This window comes from Mesoplodon bidens (assembly GCF_964165515.1).
Source record: "Mesoplodon bidens genome assembly, chromosome: X".
Lineage (NCBI taxonomy): Eukaryota > Metazoa > Chordata > Mammalia > Artiodactyla > Ziphiidae > Mesoplodon > Mesoplodon bidens.
This window is the reverse complement of record NC_138163.1, coordinates 43802239-43822795: the sequence shown is the minus strand read 5'-3', so window position 1 is coordinate 43822795 and position 20557 is coordinate 43802239. Positions and strand designations below refer to the sequence as shown.

The 20557-nt window shown below is 36.1% G+C and overlaps 1 protein-coding gene across 1 annotated transcript in view; it reads right to left on the bottom strand.

The window, feature by feature from the left end:
* Positions 1-8262: 8262 nt before the first annotated feature.
* TRPC5 (transient receptor potential cation channel subfamily C member 5) overlaps positions 8263-20557 on the bottom strand; it is a gene marked incomplete at its 3' end in the record, with an annotated part of 134392 nt that continues 122097 nt past the window's right edge. Inside the window, exons 7-10 of the mRNA XM_081221373.1 lie at positions 11790-11993; positions 11513-11554; positions 10609-10698; positions 8263-8955 (exon numbers count right to left, since the gene is read on the bottom strand). Of these exons, the coding sequence (XP_081077499.1) occupies positions 8263-8955; positions 10609-10698; positions 11513-11554; positions 11790-11993 (1029 nt within the window). The remainder of the gene's footprint in view (positions 8956-10608; positions 10699-11512; positions 11555-11789; positions 11994-20557) is intronic.

Sequence of the window (20557 nt, the reverse complement as noted above, 5' to 3'; positions counted from 1 at the left end):
GGTTTACTTGTACTATGTTAGAAGAGTAATTTGAACAGTTAAAAAATTTTAAGTTAATTTATCAAATTGGATTGCCTTTAACATTAAGAAAACTACAGACTAATGTGTTAATCCTTTCGGTTTAGAGCTTTCCTCATGAGCTCCCACAGCATTCATTTTAGTGCCCTTGGTTCCAATGAATCCTACTAGCCACTAAAGAATTCTGACTGCTTCTCCTGCCCAAGTATACTAAGCACAGTTATCACTCTGCTTATTGGACTACAGGCTACATTGCTTTGGTTATTTAAACTGATTGCTTAATATATGTTGTAAAAGGAAGTCCTATGTGATGTGACCCAAAATGGATGAATCTGTACTTCAAATAATATGACTGGATCTTATACAGGAACTACCTAGTGTGAACATGTGATTTTCAAATGACCTGAAAATTCAGCTAGCTGTTGCCATCCTCCCATTAGAGCCGCCTCCTACTTCTGTTACCAGAGCTCCTCCTGAATCCAAAACCCTCCCTTCAATTTCCTGGGAAGGCCAGGGCTTTTCCTTACTGCGCTTTCTTCCTGCTAACAGTCTAGTTGTCAGAGCCTCTGTATTATAAAGTGTGATTTCTTATGGATCAAATAAGGTTTGGGAAGCCAATATACTGAGTTTACTTACAACATAAGCCATTGGAGGTTGGAATGTGTTTTACTGTTTAAACACAAGTATTTCAAGGGTTAAGTCATTATGCTTGTTCCCAAATCAGTGGAGATTATATATCTAAATATGGTGTTCTTTAATGTTTCCTCCTTGGGAGGCTATAAACATTCCAATAAGGCTGCCACTGTTCCAAGCATGTTTGAAACTATAATAGATTCCAGAATTGAAAGAGGAGCAAGGCCTCATTTGGAGGTGATGGAAATTTTTGTATCTTGATTTTGGTGGTGGTCCTAGGGGTGTATACAACAGTGAAGGCTCACTGAATTGTACACTTTAAATGGATGCAGGTAGTTGTACACAAATTATTCCTCAAAGTTGATAAGAAAAAATCTAGATTCCAAAGAGCAGTTCCAGGTCACTTCACAAACCCCACAAGAAACTGTCTTGGTATTTTATAATTGTGCCTATCAAGGTGCCTATTGTGTAATAGCACTTGAAAAATATTTTTTACCAGAAAAAGTAGAACTCAGCTTGATTGCCTAAATTTTTACCAAATATGGATCTAAAATTAGTTTTGCCTGTTTCTAAGAATTTAACCTTACAAGATTATGATTTTCTACCGTTGAGGGTATTAAGAGGTTGTATTGTGGATTTTGAACATCCTCCAAAAAGCAGAAGTCCACAATGGTTTGAGTAATGTCAGCATTCGAATATGGGTGCAGCTTAAGGTGACTCCTTTGAAGAACAACATTAATTTGGGCACATTAATTCTGACATGTTTATGAAAATATCAGTCTCATAATCTCACTTTATATGTTTATTCTAAATTTTTGAGGCTAAAGTATGACATCAGGTATAGAATCTAGCATTCTTCCATACTACCCTCTCCCACTTTTACCTTTTATTTCTCTTTTCTGTAGAGTTTTGGCAAATTCATTTTATTTCTTAGATAAAATTTGGGGAAATCAGTCCTTCCAGTAATTGGTCATAAGTGGATATTTATAAAAGCCAGTCAGTGATATTGCACAATTTAAAATGTAACCTTACTGTGAGTCTGATGTGTTGAATTTAGGAATACAGTGATCACAAGGTGAGAATGTGCTATGATCTGAAATTCAACCGAAATATAACTCAACCTTTGAAAAATGATTTACAGTTTGTTCAGAGCTAGTTTTCATATACTGTTGCACTTCTGGATTTTGTTGAGGCAGAAATGATGATGTTTTAATCCAGAAACTACATTTTTTAAAAAAAATCGGGGAACGCCACCTCAATTTGGTTACCTAAAAAGTTTGACAGTATGGTGATTTAGCCCTACATTTTAAAGTGCTTATCCATACTAGTCCTTACTTTGAAAGCTTTTCCGTTTGCCTCTTTACCACACCATCTAAGTACCTCAAGCACTCCCCACAAAAATCCAAAGCCTCTTTTTTGTCTTGTCATCCAAGGGTCAGTTTTAAGGGTTGTATAAGACCAGAGAACTGTCAAGAGGGTTTCTAGGTTGGAAGGCAATCTGTCGCAATGAGTATTGTGGGGTATATTGATCATTGTGGCAAAAGACACAATGGCCAAGCCCAGCTTAACTGTACTTGCAAATGATTGGCTACCATAGGCCAAAATAAAAGGCACACTGCCACCAAGGGTGATGTCTTAGTATGTGTATGTGCATGTGTTGAAGTGCAGCTCCTGGGATGTTAGGTTGCTCTGGAACCTGCTCATAGATAAAGTCAAGGGGCAAAATACTCTGCACGTTGCTGAAAATGGCATTCACACTGTAGGCCATTATTTCTTCACTTAGTCTTCTGTGGTTCTATCAAGTCATTTGGCGTTGTAAAGAAGGCTTTTCTTTTTGAGGGTGAGGGATGAGGTTAGGGCAGATGTGTGCCACAGTCATGGATTTATGAAGGTTGATTATGATGATCAAAAGTTGCAGGCTCTTTTTGTTACTATAGAAATTGCCTTTCGTTTGTGTAGTAATAGGAAGTTTCTACAGAGCTGTCACAATTTTCACATCAGATAAGCTTTTGGCATAAGGGCATTCCACTTAATTTTATATTTAAACATTAATAATTCTTAATATGTACATGTCTCTCAAGTACCACAAGCACTGATGGTATATCTTTAGGAAAAGACCACAACTCAGATCCAATAAACTAACAAGTAGCATTGACATATATACACTACCAAGTGTAAAATAGATAGCTAGTGGGAAGCAGCAGCTTGGTGCTTTGTGACCACCTAGAGGGATGGGATAGGGAGGGTGGGAGGGAGATGCAAGAGGGAGGGGATATGGGGATATATGTATACGTATAGCTGATTCACTTTGTTATACAGCAGAAACTAACACAACATTGTAAAGCAATTATACTCCAATAAAGATGTTAAAAAAAAGATATAAATCTACTCTAGAGCTTAAAAATACTACCCTAGCCAGCTGCCTGTATCATTCTAGCAATCAACTCCTTTGTTTCTTAATAAACATTCCATTTCTTAAAGCTCTCAAGGCCGCCTACCAGCACCTTCTTCTCTGGACCACCATGCAGCATATAGATGAAAATCCTAGGCCACATATCAACATATGAATAGTAATATCTCAAGCAGTAAATCTGAAGTATACAGACTTAATTCACCAAAAATATATATTTTAATTTTTACAGGTAGGTTCTTTCTTCTGACCTACAAGCTTTATTTATTCTTCAAACCAGAAACCCCAAATCCTGAGAGCTCTCAATATTAACAGTTGTACTACAGTGGATGCTGCTTTGGCAGTTCATTTTAGCAATTCCTCATCACATCTCAGGAAGTTTCTTTCCATTGAAGTTCTCCCTGCTCCCCCTCCCTTCAAAATGATTTAGTAATTACCAAAAGGGATGAAAGGCCAAGCCAGAGCAATCAAACGCTATTAAGTTTCATTGCATGTGTGTGTGTGCACAGACAAGGTTCTCACTTTTACAAACATCCCCAAAACAGTGCAAGCCAAAATGCACATCTGTTGGAAAAAGTGATGGAAAGGGTCATTGGAAATACAGTAGAAATAGCATTTCTCTCTACTAAAGTAATGCTCACACTGAATTGGGGTACTCGGTTCCCAATGCCTAGTTCCACACCAACAAAGTGGATATTTGGAACAATTATCTAGATAAAGCAAGCCAAAGAATCTAAAATACGCACAGGTTTGAGGCAAAGCCATAGGGTTCGGGGTTGGAGGGAGCTGATAAGTAGGTATGAAGAGTTTATTTTAAATGATCCAAACAATTACATCCACTTACGTTGGCTATGTCTATACATGCAATCTATTAACACTGTTTTGAAAATGTGATTATCAAAATAACATCAGTTTTTCTTGTGTACTTTTAAACAGGAAAGAATGTCTGCCTAACTTCAAGTACTTTTCACCTGATGGTTGAACAAGCCAAGGTCTGGGCCACTTAAACTGTTAGTTAAAACACCACTTGAGTCTTACCCACAAGGCAATATGAACATCAAATGGTTATTTATATTATCTGGCTAAGGTATTTTTTCATATTTTTCAGTGAAGTCCCCAATGAACTTTGCAGAGTAGGTTTTACACTGCCATAATAACTATAAAGTTCTTATTGAAAAAGTATTTGTTCATTATTTAAGTCATTCAAAACATAGAGACTGTAGGGTTTCTCTGTGTGTGTGTGTGTGTGTGTGTGTGTGTGTGTGTGTGTCTTTAATCAAATTGCAGACAGATGTTTAGATGTTTTGGACTTAGCTGAAATGCCCTAAATCAGGTCAGAATGGAATGAAAAATTACTATGAGAGGCAGAAAGAACCAGAAAATTTCAAGTATTCCCATGTAAGTGGACAGAAATATAACCTAGAGATTTATATGCCTATAAAATTTGGCATCTTCCAAAAATGATGATTTTTGAATCATTCATTTTTCTTTGTAGTTCACTGGATTTAAAGCTAGAAGTGGAGGACATACTTCAACAATGGCCATTTCTGAATATAATTCAGACATTTTCTTTGTATTCAATAATATTTTTACCCTTACTAATTGTCAGGGAGACTTTAATGTAATTATGATGGAATCAAACAAATAAAATAGGTGTCCAGAAATGATAAGAGCTTCACCTGTAATGGAGGTGAACCATGCTATAGATACTTAGACAAAAAGTAAATGATTCTTCTACCATTTATAATTGTATTTGACTTTGGAATACATTTTTAACTTTACATATAAATATGTCAGTCTGAAATTTGTGGAGTTCGTGGCATTTTGGGCAAATGAACAAAAAGGTATCTATAGTGGCCAATCCATTTCCACATCTCCTATGTATAACATATAATATGTGTGCTTAATAATAAATGTCTTGTTTCTATAATCTAGAAGATTTGGGATTATTGACTGGCTCTGTGACCTTGAGCAAGTCATTATCCTTCTCTGGACCTCCTTTCTTTTTTTTTTTTTTTTTGTATTTGTAAAATAAGACGTTAGAATTGAGTAGATCCTCACTAAGTTTCTCTTTTAGCTCTTTTATGTTTATAAATTTACTCTCAAGTTGGCTTATACCTTCTCTGGGGTCAGAGAACATACTTAAACATTTGATTTGAAATATCTTTCTTGATAGTAGCTGATCCAGAGGTTAGAGAGGTGAACACAAATCTCCTTCCCTTCCTACTTTCTACTAGAGTTAGAGTTAAAAAAAATGTTGGTGTCACCATCACGGAAGTTAGGACAATAGCTGATTAGCTTTAACAGCTAACTGGCTTCAATCCCCAACATAGCTAGGCCTCAGCACAGTTAGTGAAATCTTAAGCCCAAGTCATAAAGACAGTAACCCTGAGAAGATCTGAAAAGGAATGTACTGCCCATGAAATATGACACTGGTTTCTTTCAGTAGTAGAGATTGGCTATTATGATTTACACATATTCTCTCTTTAGAACATAACTGAGAGAAGAGTGTATTTTGGACCATGGCTCTATCTCTGGCTACCCTTGTTTTCCAACAAATTGATAAAGTAACTGCCGGAACAATGAAACCTAGGTCATCACAAGTACATGCATTTGTGAGAAAGACATACTCTTTTTTTTGATGAAATAGGGCCATGTATTGGTTTCTGGTGCCATCAATATGAGTTAGGAATGTAGCCCAGGTGCTATTTATTATTCAAAGTGAATTTGACAGTTGAGAAAGTTGACTCTGTAACTTTAGAAACCTTCCTTCTGGAAAGTAACCTGTTACTGATGTCAGGGCCACTTATGATAGTCCCACTTAGAGAAGCAGGAGAGAAGTTGGATTTGAGTAAATGATCACTTTAGGTATGATCAAGGAATTATTTTGTGATAATGTCTTACCAAATGGATCTTGATGCAGCTTGTTCTCTTGATCACTTTTTCTTGGATCTGAGCTTTGTTCTTCAACACCTCCTCTTGTTTCCCCATCATCCCCAGTTTGTGTCTTTTTCATGTAGAATATTTTGTTAGTCACCAAAGTTAGGGCTAGAATGGGAATCAATTCAAATAACAGAAACTACACTGTCAAAAACTATTTTGGGGGCTTCCCTGGTGGCGCAGTGGTTGAGAGTCCGCCTACCGATGCAGGGGACACGGGTTCGTGCCCCAGTCCGGGAGGATCCCACATGCCGTGGAGCGGCTGGGCCCATGAGCCATGGCCGCTGAGCCTGCACGTCTGGAGCCTGTGCTCCGCAGCAGGAGAGGCCACAACAGTGAGAGGCCCGCGTACCGCAAAAAAAAAAAAAAAAAAAAAAAAACTATTTTGGAAGCATATTTGCATTGTTTGAGAATGCTTCATGTCACTTAATTTTGCCAGAAAGTATACACATGAATTTAGATGTTTTCCTATTACTGTTGACATTTATTGAATACAAGAACAGGGTGACAACTAATTAAGTTTCTTACTTTTTTGAGCTACCCATTAATTTAATCACCAGGACCCAGACCTTGGGCTATTTCAGGCCATGTGTTATTGTGTAAGTTGGGGATACCTTTGTGCTAACATTGGCAAAAACCGCCCTTGTTTAGCAGGTAATCAGTTGATGGTTACTGGACCTAACATGGTGACCATACGCATTATGGGCTTCATTTTTTAACATTTACCTATGTGTTCTGATGAGGTACTCCTAAGCTGTGGAAAATCATTTGTTTTGATGTATAATGCAGTTTTCTTTGAAGACAGTAGAATTTGGATCATGTCTATAGTTCCATGAATTCACTAGGGTTGTTATGTTATATATCTAACATGAGTTTACACACACAATTCCACTGCCCCCACTGAACAGTAAAACTGCAACTTGAATCAAGTTATCTAGACCTAAAATTGTTTTTTTTTGTTGTTGTTGTTTTATCAGAAAGCAATTAATTAAAATGAAGGTGCTGGGGCTTCCCTGGTGGCGCAGTGGTTGGGAGTCCGCCTGCCGATGCAGGGGACACGGGTTCGTGCCCCGGTCTGGGAGGGTCCCACATGCCGCGGAGCGGCTGGGCCCGTGAGCCATGGCCGCTGGGCCTGCGCGTCCGGAGCCTGTGCTCCGCAACGGGAGAGGCCGCGGCAGTGAGAGGCCCGCGTACCGCAAAAAAAAAAAAAAAAAAAAAAAAAAAAAAAAAAAAAAATGAAGGTGCTGTTTTCAGATTCTGACACCTCAACAAGATGTCATTTTTCTGTTAAAAAATATTTTCAAATCCAGGCTTTTATCTTAGAAATGCTTTTGATAGCAGTGCTGATTAAAACTATCAACAGTAGATAGGACCCTATAAATATACCAGCTAATTATTTTTTCTTGCCAATGTATGAGATGTAGTAACTGTTGATTAGAGTAGAGTAGAAGTTTTTAAAAAACAGTACGCATCCTAAATACTAATCTCAATACTATCAAATTTTAAAATATAATCTAACTGAAATACACAAACACAGGAAAGGAATTTACTAACTTATTAGATATGACATATACTATGGGGTAAATATTCATTGGCATACATTAGGAAACTCACAAATCTTTAAGAAACAAATTCAACAGCCCCCATGATAAGGAGAAGCTGTAGTATTTAAAAGCAAAAACAACACGAAGTCCAGTTATACCTAGAAACCACAAGCTGACAATTCTTTGGAGTCTATTCAGTTTCCTTTTGATGCTGTTCATTGAACCAGAATGGGCAGCATGGAGCACTGAAGGGCAACAAAGATAGGCAAGTTAGTTTGCCTTATCTGATAGCTGGTGGGGACTGCTGAGCACAGCCCTCAGCCCTGTGGGGAAATGGTGTGAGATCCTGAGGAAGGTCAGGAATCTGTGCGGCAGCGACAGTAGCAAAGTGGCACCTGGAGCTTCAAGGAAGCAAGGGTAAGAAAAGCAAAGCCAAAGGTTTAAGCACCCGACTGCACCTCTGCTGATGAGGGGCAAACACCTCTTCAGTTGGTTTTGAAATGGACTTAGTGTTTGTAGGTATAAAAAGGCAAATAATAGTCATAATAATAACAAGAACAAAAAATGAAGAATGTGGCTATAAAAGATGGTGAAAACAATAGGAGTTTCACTCTCCTGTCTAGTGGGGGGCAGTGAGGGCATCATATTCTATGTCACCTCTGAGAGCAAAGAAATTAGAAATTTTCTGAGTTCCAGAACAGGTGATACCGGCTTGACTTAGAGCCGAGTTGTAACTTGGTCTTCCTGTCCATCACCCCATTTGTGCATGAGCAGGTCACAAGCCTCTCCCCAAGTTTCAAATACATCCTCTGAGGAGTCTAAAAGTTTAGAATTTGAGGAGCAGATGCTGGATGCGCAGTGAAGAGAGCTGGAACAGGCTAGAGGGCATTCACTGCTCTGAGCAGCGCCCCGGGCGTCACCTAATTCTACCTCACTGAGGTTAATTTCCCTTTGAGAACAGGACTCTGCTTTCCCTTTCTCCATCTGAGAATATTTGATATCCTGCCACATATAATGTGGCTGAACGATTCCATCAGAAATTGTGTACATCGGCTCTGAACTGGGTTCAGACATATGACCATTAAACTTGGAGAAAAGGAGACCCAGTTTCTTGAGAGAGGGACCCATGAAGGAGCGTTTGCTTGATGACTCAGCTTTTGACTTCCCTTGGGCACCACCAACTCTTGGCATGGTCCTGACGAGAGGTGGCCCATGGCAGGCTTTTTTCTTGCAGCCTAAATTGAAAGAGACACTCTTGGATTTGGCCCGAGCCCCGCCACTGCCATCATTGGTATCATCTCTCTGAGAAAATTCAGTGCTGCTAGTGGAAAAACTTCTCCTTTGGTGTTTCCTGTTTCCCAAGAGGTCAAGCACTTCATATCGAAAGCTGGAAATGTCCTGCTTTAATTCCTAGGGCAAGAGAGAAGGCACGTCATGTTAAGAAGCTTGGTCTTTAGTTTGAAATAGGCACATTGAGTATCCTTCGGAATGTTCCAGGTTTCGCCTCACTGCAAATCACAAGGTACATGAACTACCAGAAAAATCTCACATTATTCCAGCACAAGAAAAACATATTAACAATGCTGTGGGCAGAGCTGGCCATTGGGAAAAAAATGTGCAATTGGTAAAGTTGATTTCAGAACTTCCCTATCAGGAGCACGCCAACAGACTGAAGTGTTAATCAACAATGAAGGTATCAGAGTAGGGCTCTCATTGGAATCTAAATAGAAAAGTACTACTGAAGAGGAAAAAGCTTTTAGGACTCTCAGGAATAAAACTAGGGAAGTGGAATGTCAGGAGATGAGACTGCTGTTTTGGGCCAGGGAACCTTGTTTATTCAAGTGCCTGTGAAATGTCTTCTATCTCTAACTGGTTGCCTAGATACTAGATCGCGCTTTTAAAAACCATCTTTGAAAAGTTTATATCTGATCATGTCGTTCTCTTGCTTAACACTTTTTAGTAACTTGTCGCTGACCTTAGGAAAAAGGAAAAATGCCATACCACAGACTACAAGGTTTTTCAAGGTCTAGTACATGTCGATCTCTCCCATTTCATTCCTTCCTGCTCTTTCCCCAGGCTTTTTACTGTCCACCTGTATGGACATATTCTCTCTTGCCTCTGGGCCTTTGCATGTGCTGTTTTCTCTGTCTGGAACATTCTTCTCCCCAACTCTCCTTTATCTGGCTCCTCCTTCAAACCTCAGCTTAAACATGGCTTCCTCTGGAAAGCCTGCCTCAAATCCCCAAGTCCCAGTTGGGTGTCCCCCCATTTCTATGTCTCTACAGCACCCTGTGTTGATCCTGTTAGAATACTCAGTCATTCGCCTCTATTATTATTGTGTGTGACTCCACGAGAGAGTAGGGGCTGGTTATATCTTGCTCATGACTGTGCCCCAGCACCTAGCAGAGTGCTTGGCGTATAGCAGGCCCTCAACCAATGAGTTATGTCTATGGATTAGGATAACAGCCTTCTTATGTTCCTTAGAAAACATATATGTGTTCTAGGATAGGGTTTCTCAACCAATTGACATGTTGAGTGTGGTAATTCTTTGCTGTTGGGAGCTGTGCTGTGCATTGTAGGATTTTTAGCAACAACCCTGGTCTCTACTCACTAGATGCCAATAGCATCCCAATGTGACAGCCAAAAATGTGTAATGGTAGGGTTTCATAAATGTTAGATTTAATAATAGACTTTTTGTCTTTATCTTATTTAAAGAAGGCCTTTAAATCTCTAGGCATCTCCCCTTCGCTATCTTTCTTCTCATCACACACCCATGCCATATCATTTAAAGCACTCAATTCCCATACTGAGAAAAACTCAGAATATTAAAAGAATGCATATTTTTATTATTCATAAAGCTGATTGTGGTATGACAGACATTGGTAAAAATCTATCCATCTACTGGATGACAGACTATTCTAAGAGAGAGAATAAGAATTGTAGCTGGTTTTGCTGTATCATAGGCTGTTGAAATTCCATCACCAGAAACCTCAAACACTGTGAAGATTGAATGATGCTTAAGAAATGTGAATGAAGAATTAAACCACTTTATGATCAAATTACCTTAAAATTTTCTTCTGTTAGTCCCTCATTTGTTTTGGAATTTCTTATCATAGCTGCCACATATCTTTTGACTAAATTCCTGATAACTTCCTGGAATTTAAACAAAAACATGAAGAAGCATTCAGTTTCCTTCTTGGACTCTCAGTAAAATAAGAAACATACACAGGAAATAAAATATGCTTAGACTGTCTTTGCATTGGAAAATCCTCACAGGATCCAGGCATTTTCTACAAAACCCCCCAGTTAAGTCCATTGGCTAAATGAAGAATTTATTATGTGTCCAAATTTGGTGGCAGAGTGGGCCAGTGAGATCAAATTTACCCGAAAGGAAAATTTTCCACCCAAGCATAAGGTAAACACGGATACACATTCATGGAATAATGAGAGCAGAATAATCCTTGAATGGTCACAGTCAATATCCTTTCCCTTCAGGCTAGATTAAACTTGAAACTTCCTAGTAAGATGAGAGGTTTTCTTCCTTTTATAAAGTTGAGAAAGTCATTCTTCAGTGTCACAGAGTCTGATGATTTCAATGTCCACTAATTACATAATCAAGACACTTTTCTTAGAGGCAATCTATACTTCCCCTTTACAGGGATGGCCTCTTTTAACTTAGCCTCTGGGAATGGTATACACATGGTCACCCTGCTTTGTGTTAGTAATGGTGATGATGATAGCTACCACTTAATGCAATGTGTCAGGCACTGTGCCAGGACACACACACACACACACACACACAACCATACATACATACTCGCCACTCAGTTCTCACAACTACAATTTAAGTTTTATCATCCTTATTTTACAGACGAGGAAACTGAGGATCAGTGAGGGAAAGTGATTTGTCCAAGTTCACACAACTGACCAAGAACTATTGTGCTTAGTCCCTATGAAGAAGCTTTACCTGGTAATGTTGATTCTGTATCAGGCTGTCAGCATGACGTTCCTGCCATTGAAAATGGACAGAGAGGTTACATCAGCAGTCTCCCAGCAGCCCGTCCACTCGAATATATTTCTAAACATTAGGACTGGGACATGACACAGGAGCAACTGCCTGACAACCCCCCAAAGCATCTGTAGGTTGGAGTAGTTTTAAGATGTTCAAGATAGGGAATGTTACAAAGGAGGGAAAGGAGAAAACATTTGTGTTTACAAAGAAACATAATTTTTAAAAGCCTTACTGTGAAGCTTCTCAAGTTGTGCCTTCTCCGTCTACCATCAGGGTCTCTTTGGGGGCAGAAGGTGTTGTTGAACCAGTTACCAAGGTATAGAAATGACTTGGGGCTGGGGATGATGTTGAAAGGAGGTGGCAAGGTGCCACCTTCATCGAAGTAACTCATCCAGAGCTTTGTCCTTGCAAACTTCCACTCAATATCGGCATGATCCTATGAAAGAGAGAAGTTCAGTGATTTGGGATGGGAAAATGCAAAATGCACCCGACTCATTCTCAAAGTTCTACTTGCTTCTACAGAGGGCAATCTGTCAGTAGCTATAAAAATTCAAATTACACTTACCTTACGACCCAGTAATCCTACAATTAGAAATTTATCTTATCGATATACTTGCAAAAAGATGTATACGCAGGGCTGTTCTCTAGCACTGCAGCTTGTAAGAGCAAAACAACTGGCAACAACCTAAATATCCAACAGTGGGAGACTGCTTAAATAAATGATGTCACATCCACAAAATGGCTTATAATCAAACTATTAAAAATATAGTAGCTCTATCAACATTTTATATGTAGAAAAACATATCGTATATATGCATTTATCCATATATTTATAAGACCTCTAAGTGAAAAAAGCAACATAAAGAGCAATATATATTGTGTAAAATGATACCCTTTATCCAACTGAAAACCCCTTTATATTACATGCTTACATATTCTAGACAGGTACACACTAAATTGTAGTTATTTTTAAGGAGTAGGATTGGTGTGGAGAGACTTTATGTTTTTTTAAAAAATCAACATTATTGAGGTATGATTTACACAGTAAAATTCATCTATTTTAAGTGTTCAATGAGTTTTGATGAGTGTATATATCTGTATAAGCACTGTCCTAATTAAGACACACACACACACACACACACAGGCATACATTTCTAGGAGTTTTAAGACCTGGAAGGACTAATGTAATCACCACCACAATCAGGATACACAACAGTTCCATCAACCCCCCAAATTACCTAATGTTGCCCCTTTGTAATCAAACTCTCTCGAACCCCCCTGGCAACCACTGCTCCATTCTCCATTCTTTTAGTTTACTTTTTCCAAAATGTCATATAAATGGAATCATACAGTAGGTAACCTTCTGGGACTGGCTTATTTCACTCAGCATTAATATCTTCGAGATTCATCTGGTTTTGTATGTATCGATAATCTATTGCCTTTTATCGCTGAGTAGTTTCTTGTTGTGTGGATGTACCACAGTTTGCTTATTCATTCACCCATTAAAGAACATTTGGGTTGTTTCCAGTTTTTAATAATTGTGAATAAAGCTGCTGTGAACATTCATGTACAGGTCTTTCTGTGAACATAAGTTTAATTCCCCTGGCTTAAATATCTAGGAGTGATATTGCTGGATCATGAAGTAAGTGTACATTTAACTTTATAATAAACTGCCAAACTGTTTTCCAGAGTGGCTGTACCATGTTTCATTCTCACCACTTGCTCTGTATCCTTCTTAGCATTTGTCAAGTTTTTTAAAGTTTAACTATTCTAACAGATTAAGTAGTGGTATCTCATTATGGTTTTAATTTGTATTTTCCAAATTGGAATGAAGTTGAGCATCTTTTCATATGCTTATGTGCTATATAGATATCCTCTGTGGTGAGGTGTCTGTTTAGATCCTTTGCCCATTTTTACTAGGTACTTTGCTTGCTTACAGGTGCATTTAGATAGTTTTAAAATATATTCTGGATACTAGCTCTTTGTCAGGAATGTAAATTGCAAATGTGTTCTCTCAGTTTGCGTGTTATCTTTTCATTTACTTAATGGTGTCTTTCATAGAACAAAGTGTTTTAATTTCAATGAAATCAAATTTATCAAATTTTTAATGGATTATGCTTTTGGTATTATGTCTAAGAACTCTTTACCTAACCCGGGGTCATGAAGATTTCTCTTATGTTTTCCTCTACAAGTTTTATAGTTGTAAGATTTGCATTTAGCTCTATGATCAACTTTGAGCTCATTTTTGCTTAAGGGGTGAAGTTTACATTGAGGGTTTTTTGTTTGTTTGTTTGTTTTGCCTGTGGGTATCCATTTGCCATTTGCTGAAAAGGCTATTGTTCTTCCACTGAGTTGCTTTTGCGCCTTTGACAATCAGTTGGTCATGCTGGGTCTACTGTCTATCCACATTCAAAAGAATGAAGTTGGACTCCTACCTCATACCACATACAAAATTCAACTCAAAATGAGTCATAGAACTAAATTTAATAGATAAAAACTATAAAACTTTAAGAAGAAAGTTTAGGAGTAAATCCTCATGACCTTGGGTAAAACAATGGTTTCTTAGAGATGACACCAAAAGCCAAGGAACAAAGGGAAAAAAATTGTCAAATTGGACTTAAAGTTAAAAACTTTGTAGTTCAAAGGACACCATGAAGAAAATGAAGAGAAAACCCACAGAATAAGAGAAAGTAATTAAATATCATATGTCTGATAAGGGACTTGTGCCTTTATAAAAAACAATTATAATTCAACAATAAAAATACAAATAAACCAATTTAAAAATGGGCAAAGCACTTGAATAGACATTTCCAGAAAGAAGACATACAAATGGCCAACAAGCACATGAAAAGATGCCCCAAATCATTGGTCATTAGGTATACTCAAATCAAAACCACAATGAGATACCATTTTATACCTGCTAGGATAGATATAATAATTTAAAAAAGACAAATAATAACCAGTGTAGGTGAGGATCTGTAGATCCACAGACTGCTGGTGAGAATGTGAAATGGTGCAGCTACTTTGGAAAACAATATGGCAATTCCTCAAATGGTTAAACATAGAGTTACCATATGACCCAGCAATTTCACTCCTTGCTACATACCCAAGAGAAATGAAAACACATTCTACACAAAGACTTGTACACAAATGTTCAGCAGCATTATTCATAATAGCCGAAGAGTAAAAACAACCCAAATATTCATCAACTGATAAAAGGGTAAACAAAATGTGGTACATTATTATTATTATCCAGCCTTAAAAAGGAATGAAGTATTGATACATACCACAACGTGGATGAACCTTGAAAACCTTACGCTGAGTGAAAGCATATTTATTCTGCTGAGTCTTCCAATCCATGAACAGAGTATGTCATTTCTTTCATCCATGTTTTGCAGTTTTTACTGTGTAAGTCCTATAATGATTTGTTAAGCATATACCTAAGTATTACATTTCCTTTGCAACAATTTACAATGGTACTGTCTTTTAAAATTTATTTCCAATTGTTTATTGTTAGTATATGGTTGATTTTTGTGTATTGACCTTGTAGTCTGTGGCCTTGCTAAATTCATTTTTTTATTCTATCAAGTTTTTAATAGATTTTTTAGGGTTTTCTTTATACAGAATCATGAGATAGTTTTATTCTTCCTTTCCAATCTGTATGGCTTTAATGTTTTTCCTTCCCTTATTGCATTGTCTAGGATCTCCAGTACAATGTGGAATAGAAGTACTGAAAGCAGATATACATTTTTAACTGATCTTAGAAAGTCTTCAATCTTTCACCATTTAGTCAGCTGTAGGTTCTGTGGCTCAGGTTGTGCAAGTTACATTCTATTCCAAGTTTGCCAAGACATCTTTTAAAAAAAATCATAAATGTATGTTGAAGTTTGTCAAACACTTTTTCTGCATCAATTGATATGATCATAGGGTTTTTCTTCTTTTGACTATTAATATAACGGATTACTTTGCATTCCTGGGATAAATCCCATTTGATTATGGTGTGTTCTTTTTATACATTGCTGGATTCAATATGCTAATGCTTTGTTGAGGATTTCCATGTCTATGTTCATAAAAGATATTGGTCTATAATTTTTAATTTTCTGTACTGCTTTTTCTGGTTTGGGTATCAATATAATATATTATACATGTAATGTATTTATATATAATTAAAATTAATTTTACCAGTTTCTCTTCACTATATTTTAATGTGGCTACTAGAAAATGTAACATATGTGGCACATATTTGGGACTTGCATAAAATTTTTATTGTACAGAACTGCCCTAGACTAAAGGTGTATTTAGTCCTGCCAAATAAAGCTTAAAAGCAAGACTCAGTGGGATCAAACTATTTCCAGAATAAAGCTCAAGAATATTTAAAACAATACAAAAATAGCTAGCACCCAATAAGGTAAAATTCACAATGTCTGGTATCCAATAAAAATTTATCTAAAATGCCAAGAAGCAGGAAAATATGATACATAATGAGGAGAAAAAAATCTATCAAACAGAACCAGATACAAATCAGTCATATTCTATATAGCAGCAATAAACAATGAGGAAATATTAATTTAAAAACAGTTTCATTTAAAATGTAAAATCCTTAGGAATAAGTATGACAAAAATATACATGTTTTTTAACACTGAAAACTGTGAAAGATTACTGAGATAAACTAAAGAAGACAAATAAATATAGAGATACGGCATATTCATGAATTGGAAGACTAAATATAGTTAGGATGGCAATTCTTTTCAAATTGATTTAGAGATTCAATACAATTTCAGTCAAATCTCAGTTGGCATTTTTGAAGAAATTGACAAGCTGCTTCTCAAATTTATATATAAATACAAAAGATGTAAAATAGTTAATTTTGAAAAAGAACAAATTGGCATTGAAGATCAATTGAACAAAACAAGACAGTCCAGAAATAAATGCATGCATATGCACATATGCAATTGACTTTCAAGAAAGGTGTCAAGGCAATTCAACTTGGAAAGGGTAATCTTTTCTTTTCGACAAATTGTTTTGGAATAGTTGGACTTCCACAAGAAGAAAAGAAAAAAGAACCTTGATCTTTACTTCACACAAATACAAAAGTTAACTCAAAATGAGTCATGACTTAAATATGGAGAGCTAAATCTATAAATATTTTATTAATAAACAATTTACTATGTTTTTTCTTTCTGCTTGCTTTGAATTTAGTTTGCTATTCTTTTTCTAGTTTCATAAAGGTGGAAATTTAAGTTATTGATTTGAAATCTTATTTCCTTTTTAACATAAGATTTACAATTATAAATGTTTCTGAGGAAACTTGGCATATACTGTACTCTCCCTTTCATTCATCTCAAAGTATTTTCTAACTTCCCTTGTGATTTCTTCTTTGAACTAGTTATTTTGCAGTGTCTTCTCTACTATCCATTTATGTGTGAACTTCTGAAATTTTATTTTGTTTTTGATATCTAATTTAATTTCATTATATTCCCAAGTATGTTTGCAGAACATACTTTTTATTATTTCAATCCTTTAAAAATTTAGGGAGGCTTATTTTATGAGCTAACATATAATCTATCTTGGAGAATATTCCATGTGCAGTTCAGAAGAACATATATTCTGCTGTTGTTGTATGGCATGTTCTATAGATAGATGTCCATTAGGTCTAGTTGGCTTATAGTGTTGTCCAAGTATTCTATTTCCTTTTTGGTCATTTATCTAGTTCTGTCCGTTACTGAAAGTGGGGTAATAAATTCTTCAACTGTTATTGTTAAATTTCTATTTCTCCCTTCAGTTCTGTCAGTTTTTGCTTCATGTATTTTTCAGCTCTGTAGATAGGTGGAAATGTGTTAATAATTGTTAAATCTTCATGATAGATTCACCTTTTTATAGTTATAAAATGTCCTTTGTTTTCTCTAGTAACAAATTTTGTCTTAAATTCTATTTTGTCTGATAATTATTATAGCCACTTAGCTCTCTTTTGGTTACTGTTTGCATCATATATCTTTTCCCACTCTTACTTACATTCTATTTGTATCTTTGAATCTAAAATGTGTTTCCTGTAGACAGCATATAGTTGGAACATGTGTGTTTCTTATACAGAGTCTGGCAATCTCTGCCTTTTAACTGCTTTGCTTAATCTAGTTACATTTAAAGTAATTACTGATAAAGTAGGATTTACATCTGCCATTTTGCCATTTTCTATATGTTGCATGTATTTTTTGTTCCTCTATTCCTCCATTATTGACCTCTTATGTGTTAAATAGATATTTTCTAATATACCTTTTAATTCTCTTGTTTCATTTACTATATTAAAAGTTATCTTCTTAGTGCTTGGCCCAGGGATTACAATTAACATCTTAAAATACAATCTACTTTGGATTAATACCAACCTGATTCCAATCACATGTAAAAACTTTGCTACCATATAGCTCCATTCCTTCCCTCCTCCTTTGTGCTATTACTGATATACAAACTGTTCCTTTATATATTATACATTATAACCCCATCAAAACACTCATATAATTATTGAATTATGCAGTTATCTTTCAAGTTAGAGAGAAAAAAAAGTTCCCCCCAAATAAGATTTGTGTTGTATTTTATATTTATCTATGCAATTACCTTTTCTGGTGCTTTCTTTCTTTCTTTCTTTCTTTCTTTCTTTCTTTCTTTCTTTCTTTCTTCCTACTCTCTAGTGTTCTTTCATTTCAGCCTGAAGAACTCTTTTTAGCATTTCTTGTAGGACCGGTCTTCTGGCCATTAATTCTCTCAGTCTTTGTGTACTTGACAATGTCTATTTTTCCCTCATTTAAGGATATTTTTGCTGGATATAGAATTCTTGGTTGTCAGTCTTTTGCTTTAAACATTTTGTATATGTCATCACACTGACTTCTAGTGCCCATTGTTTCTGATGGGAAATCAGTTATCTTTTAATTTTCCTACTTTCAAGATTTTTTCTTTGTCTTTGACTTTGAGAGGTTGACTAAGAAGTGGATTTTTTTGTGTTTATCCTACTAGGAAATATTTGAGCTCTTGGATGTGTAGACTATTTTTGAGAAGTTTTTACTCATTATTTCTTCAAATATCCTTTCTGTTCTTTTTTTCTCTTTTGTACTTCTGAGACTCCCATTATGTGTATGTTGGCCATTTAATGGTGTCTCACAGGTCTCTTAAGCTCTGTTCATTTTTATTCATCCTGTTTTTCTTTCTGATCCTCAGTCTAGACAATGGTAATTGAATTATCTTCAAGTTTGCTAATCCTTTCTGCCAGCTCAAATCTGCTTTTAAGCCCTTCTAGTGAATTTTTCATTCTGTTACAGCACTTTTCAAATCCAGAAATTCAATTTGATTCTTTTTAAAAATAATTTCTGTCACTTTATTAATATTCTCTATTTGGTGAGACATCATTCTCATACTTTCCTTTAATTCTTTAGATGTTTTCCTTTAGTTATTTGAAGATATTTAAAATAGCTGGTTCAGTCTTTACCAAAGCCAACATCTGGGCTTCCTCAAGGACTGTTTCTATGACATCTTTTTTTCCTGTGTACAGACCATACTTTCTTTGTGTGTGTGTGTGTGTGTGTGTGTGTGTGTGTGTGTGTGTGTGTTTTGTAGTTTTTTGCTGAAACTAGACATTTTAAACAATTTAATATGATTACTCTGGAAATCTGATCCCCTTCTTCTAGAGTTTGGTTTTTAGTGTTTGTTTAGTGACTATCCTTGACTGATTCTGTAAAATCTGTATTCTTTGTCATGTGCAGCCATTGAAGTCTCTGTTTAGTTAGCCTCGTAGTCAGATAATGATTGCACAGGGATTTCATTAAATGCCTTGAATCAGTAAGTCTCTCACTCTTTGCTAGTGGCTCTGTGTGTGCATAGTGACACATCTTCAATGTTCTTGCAGTTTATCATCTGTAAATGACACGTTTGAAAAGACAACAAGGGAAATTTAAATATGGACTCCAAATTATAATTATAGTGTATCAATGTTAAATTTCTTGACGGAGATATGGTACTGTGATAATGTAGTTGAATATATATGACAATATTTGAGTGAAATATGTGATATTGGTAATTTACTTTCAAATGTTCTAAAAAAAAGTTCTTGGGCCCCATCATATGTATACAGCAGTAAGAGCTTTGTTTCAGAGGCCACATTAACTTGTGACTTATATCCACAAATTTTTAACTTAAAACAATGCCAAATAAGATGGTTAGACAATATAGTCTCCACTGTCAAAAGTGCACAGTGTAAGGGAGAAAAAAATATTTCTTTACTAGCACATGAGATCTTAAAAAGGAGAGCTATGCCTTACAGTGTTTGTCTTGGGGTGGTTTTTGAGTGAACATTCAGTCAGTGAAACCTAGAATTTGCTCCTTGGCCTTTCAGATATTCCATGAAGGCTTTCACTTTGCTCTCCAACGTAACAGTGCTTAGCTATGATATTAAAGGATTAGCAGATCATGTTCAAAAACAGCACCACACAGAATAGGGATTTTTATACCTGGTTCTATGGATGAAGTTAATGGAGTCAATAAATCTATAAAAATTGTATGTGAAATATTGGGTGTTTTGCATTTTTCTGGGCTTTCATCATATTCTCAAAGGAATCTGCCCTCCCCTACTGAAGTAGAGGATTCTGTTGATTTCTGAAATGCCCATTGCCTGTATCTGAACAGCCGCTAGCCAGTTCTTAATGGATAAATCAGGGATACCTCTATGTTCTCTAAGAGGGACTAAATGGCTTTGGGTTAAGTGAGTAACAAGTTCAAAAGGAAAACGAAGCTCTAGGTTGAATTTAAGGTACTTATTCGACTCAATGTTAGATTTTGTTATTTCATGAGTTAATAAAGAAGCAAATATATTACCATTTTTTGAGATGTTGAAACATCTTTTATTAAGGCATTGTAAAATTATAAATTTCTCCCAAAGTTACTTGAGAATTGGAAGAGTTGCTACAATTATTAGAGTAATAAATTTTATATGCACACATAACTATACTTTAAGTATA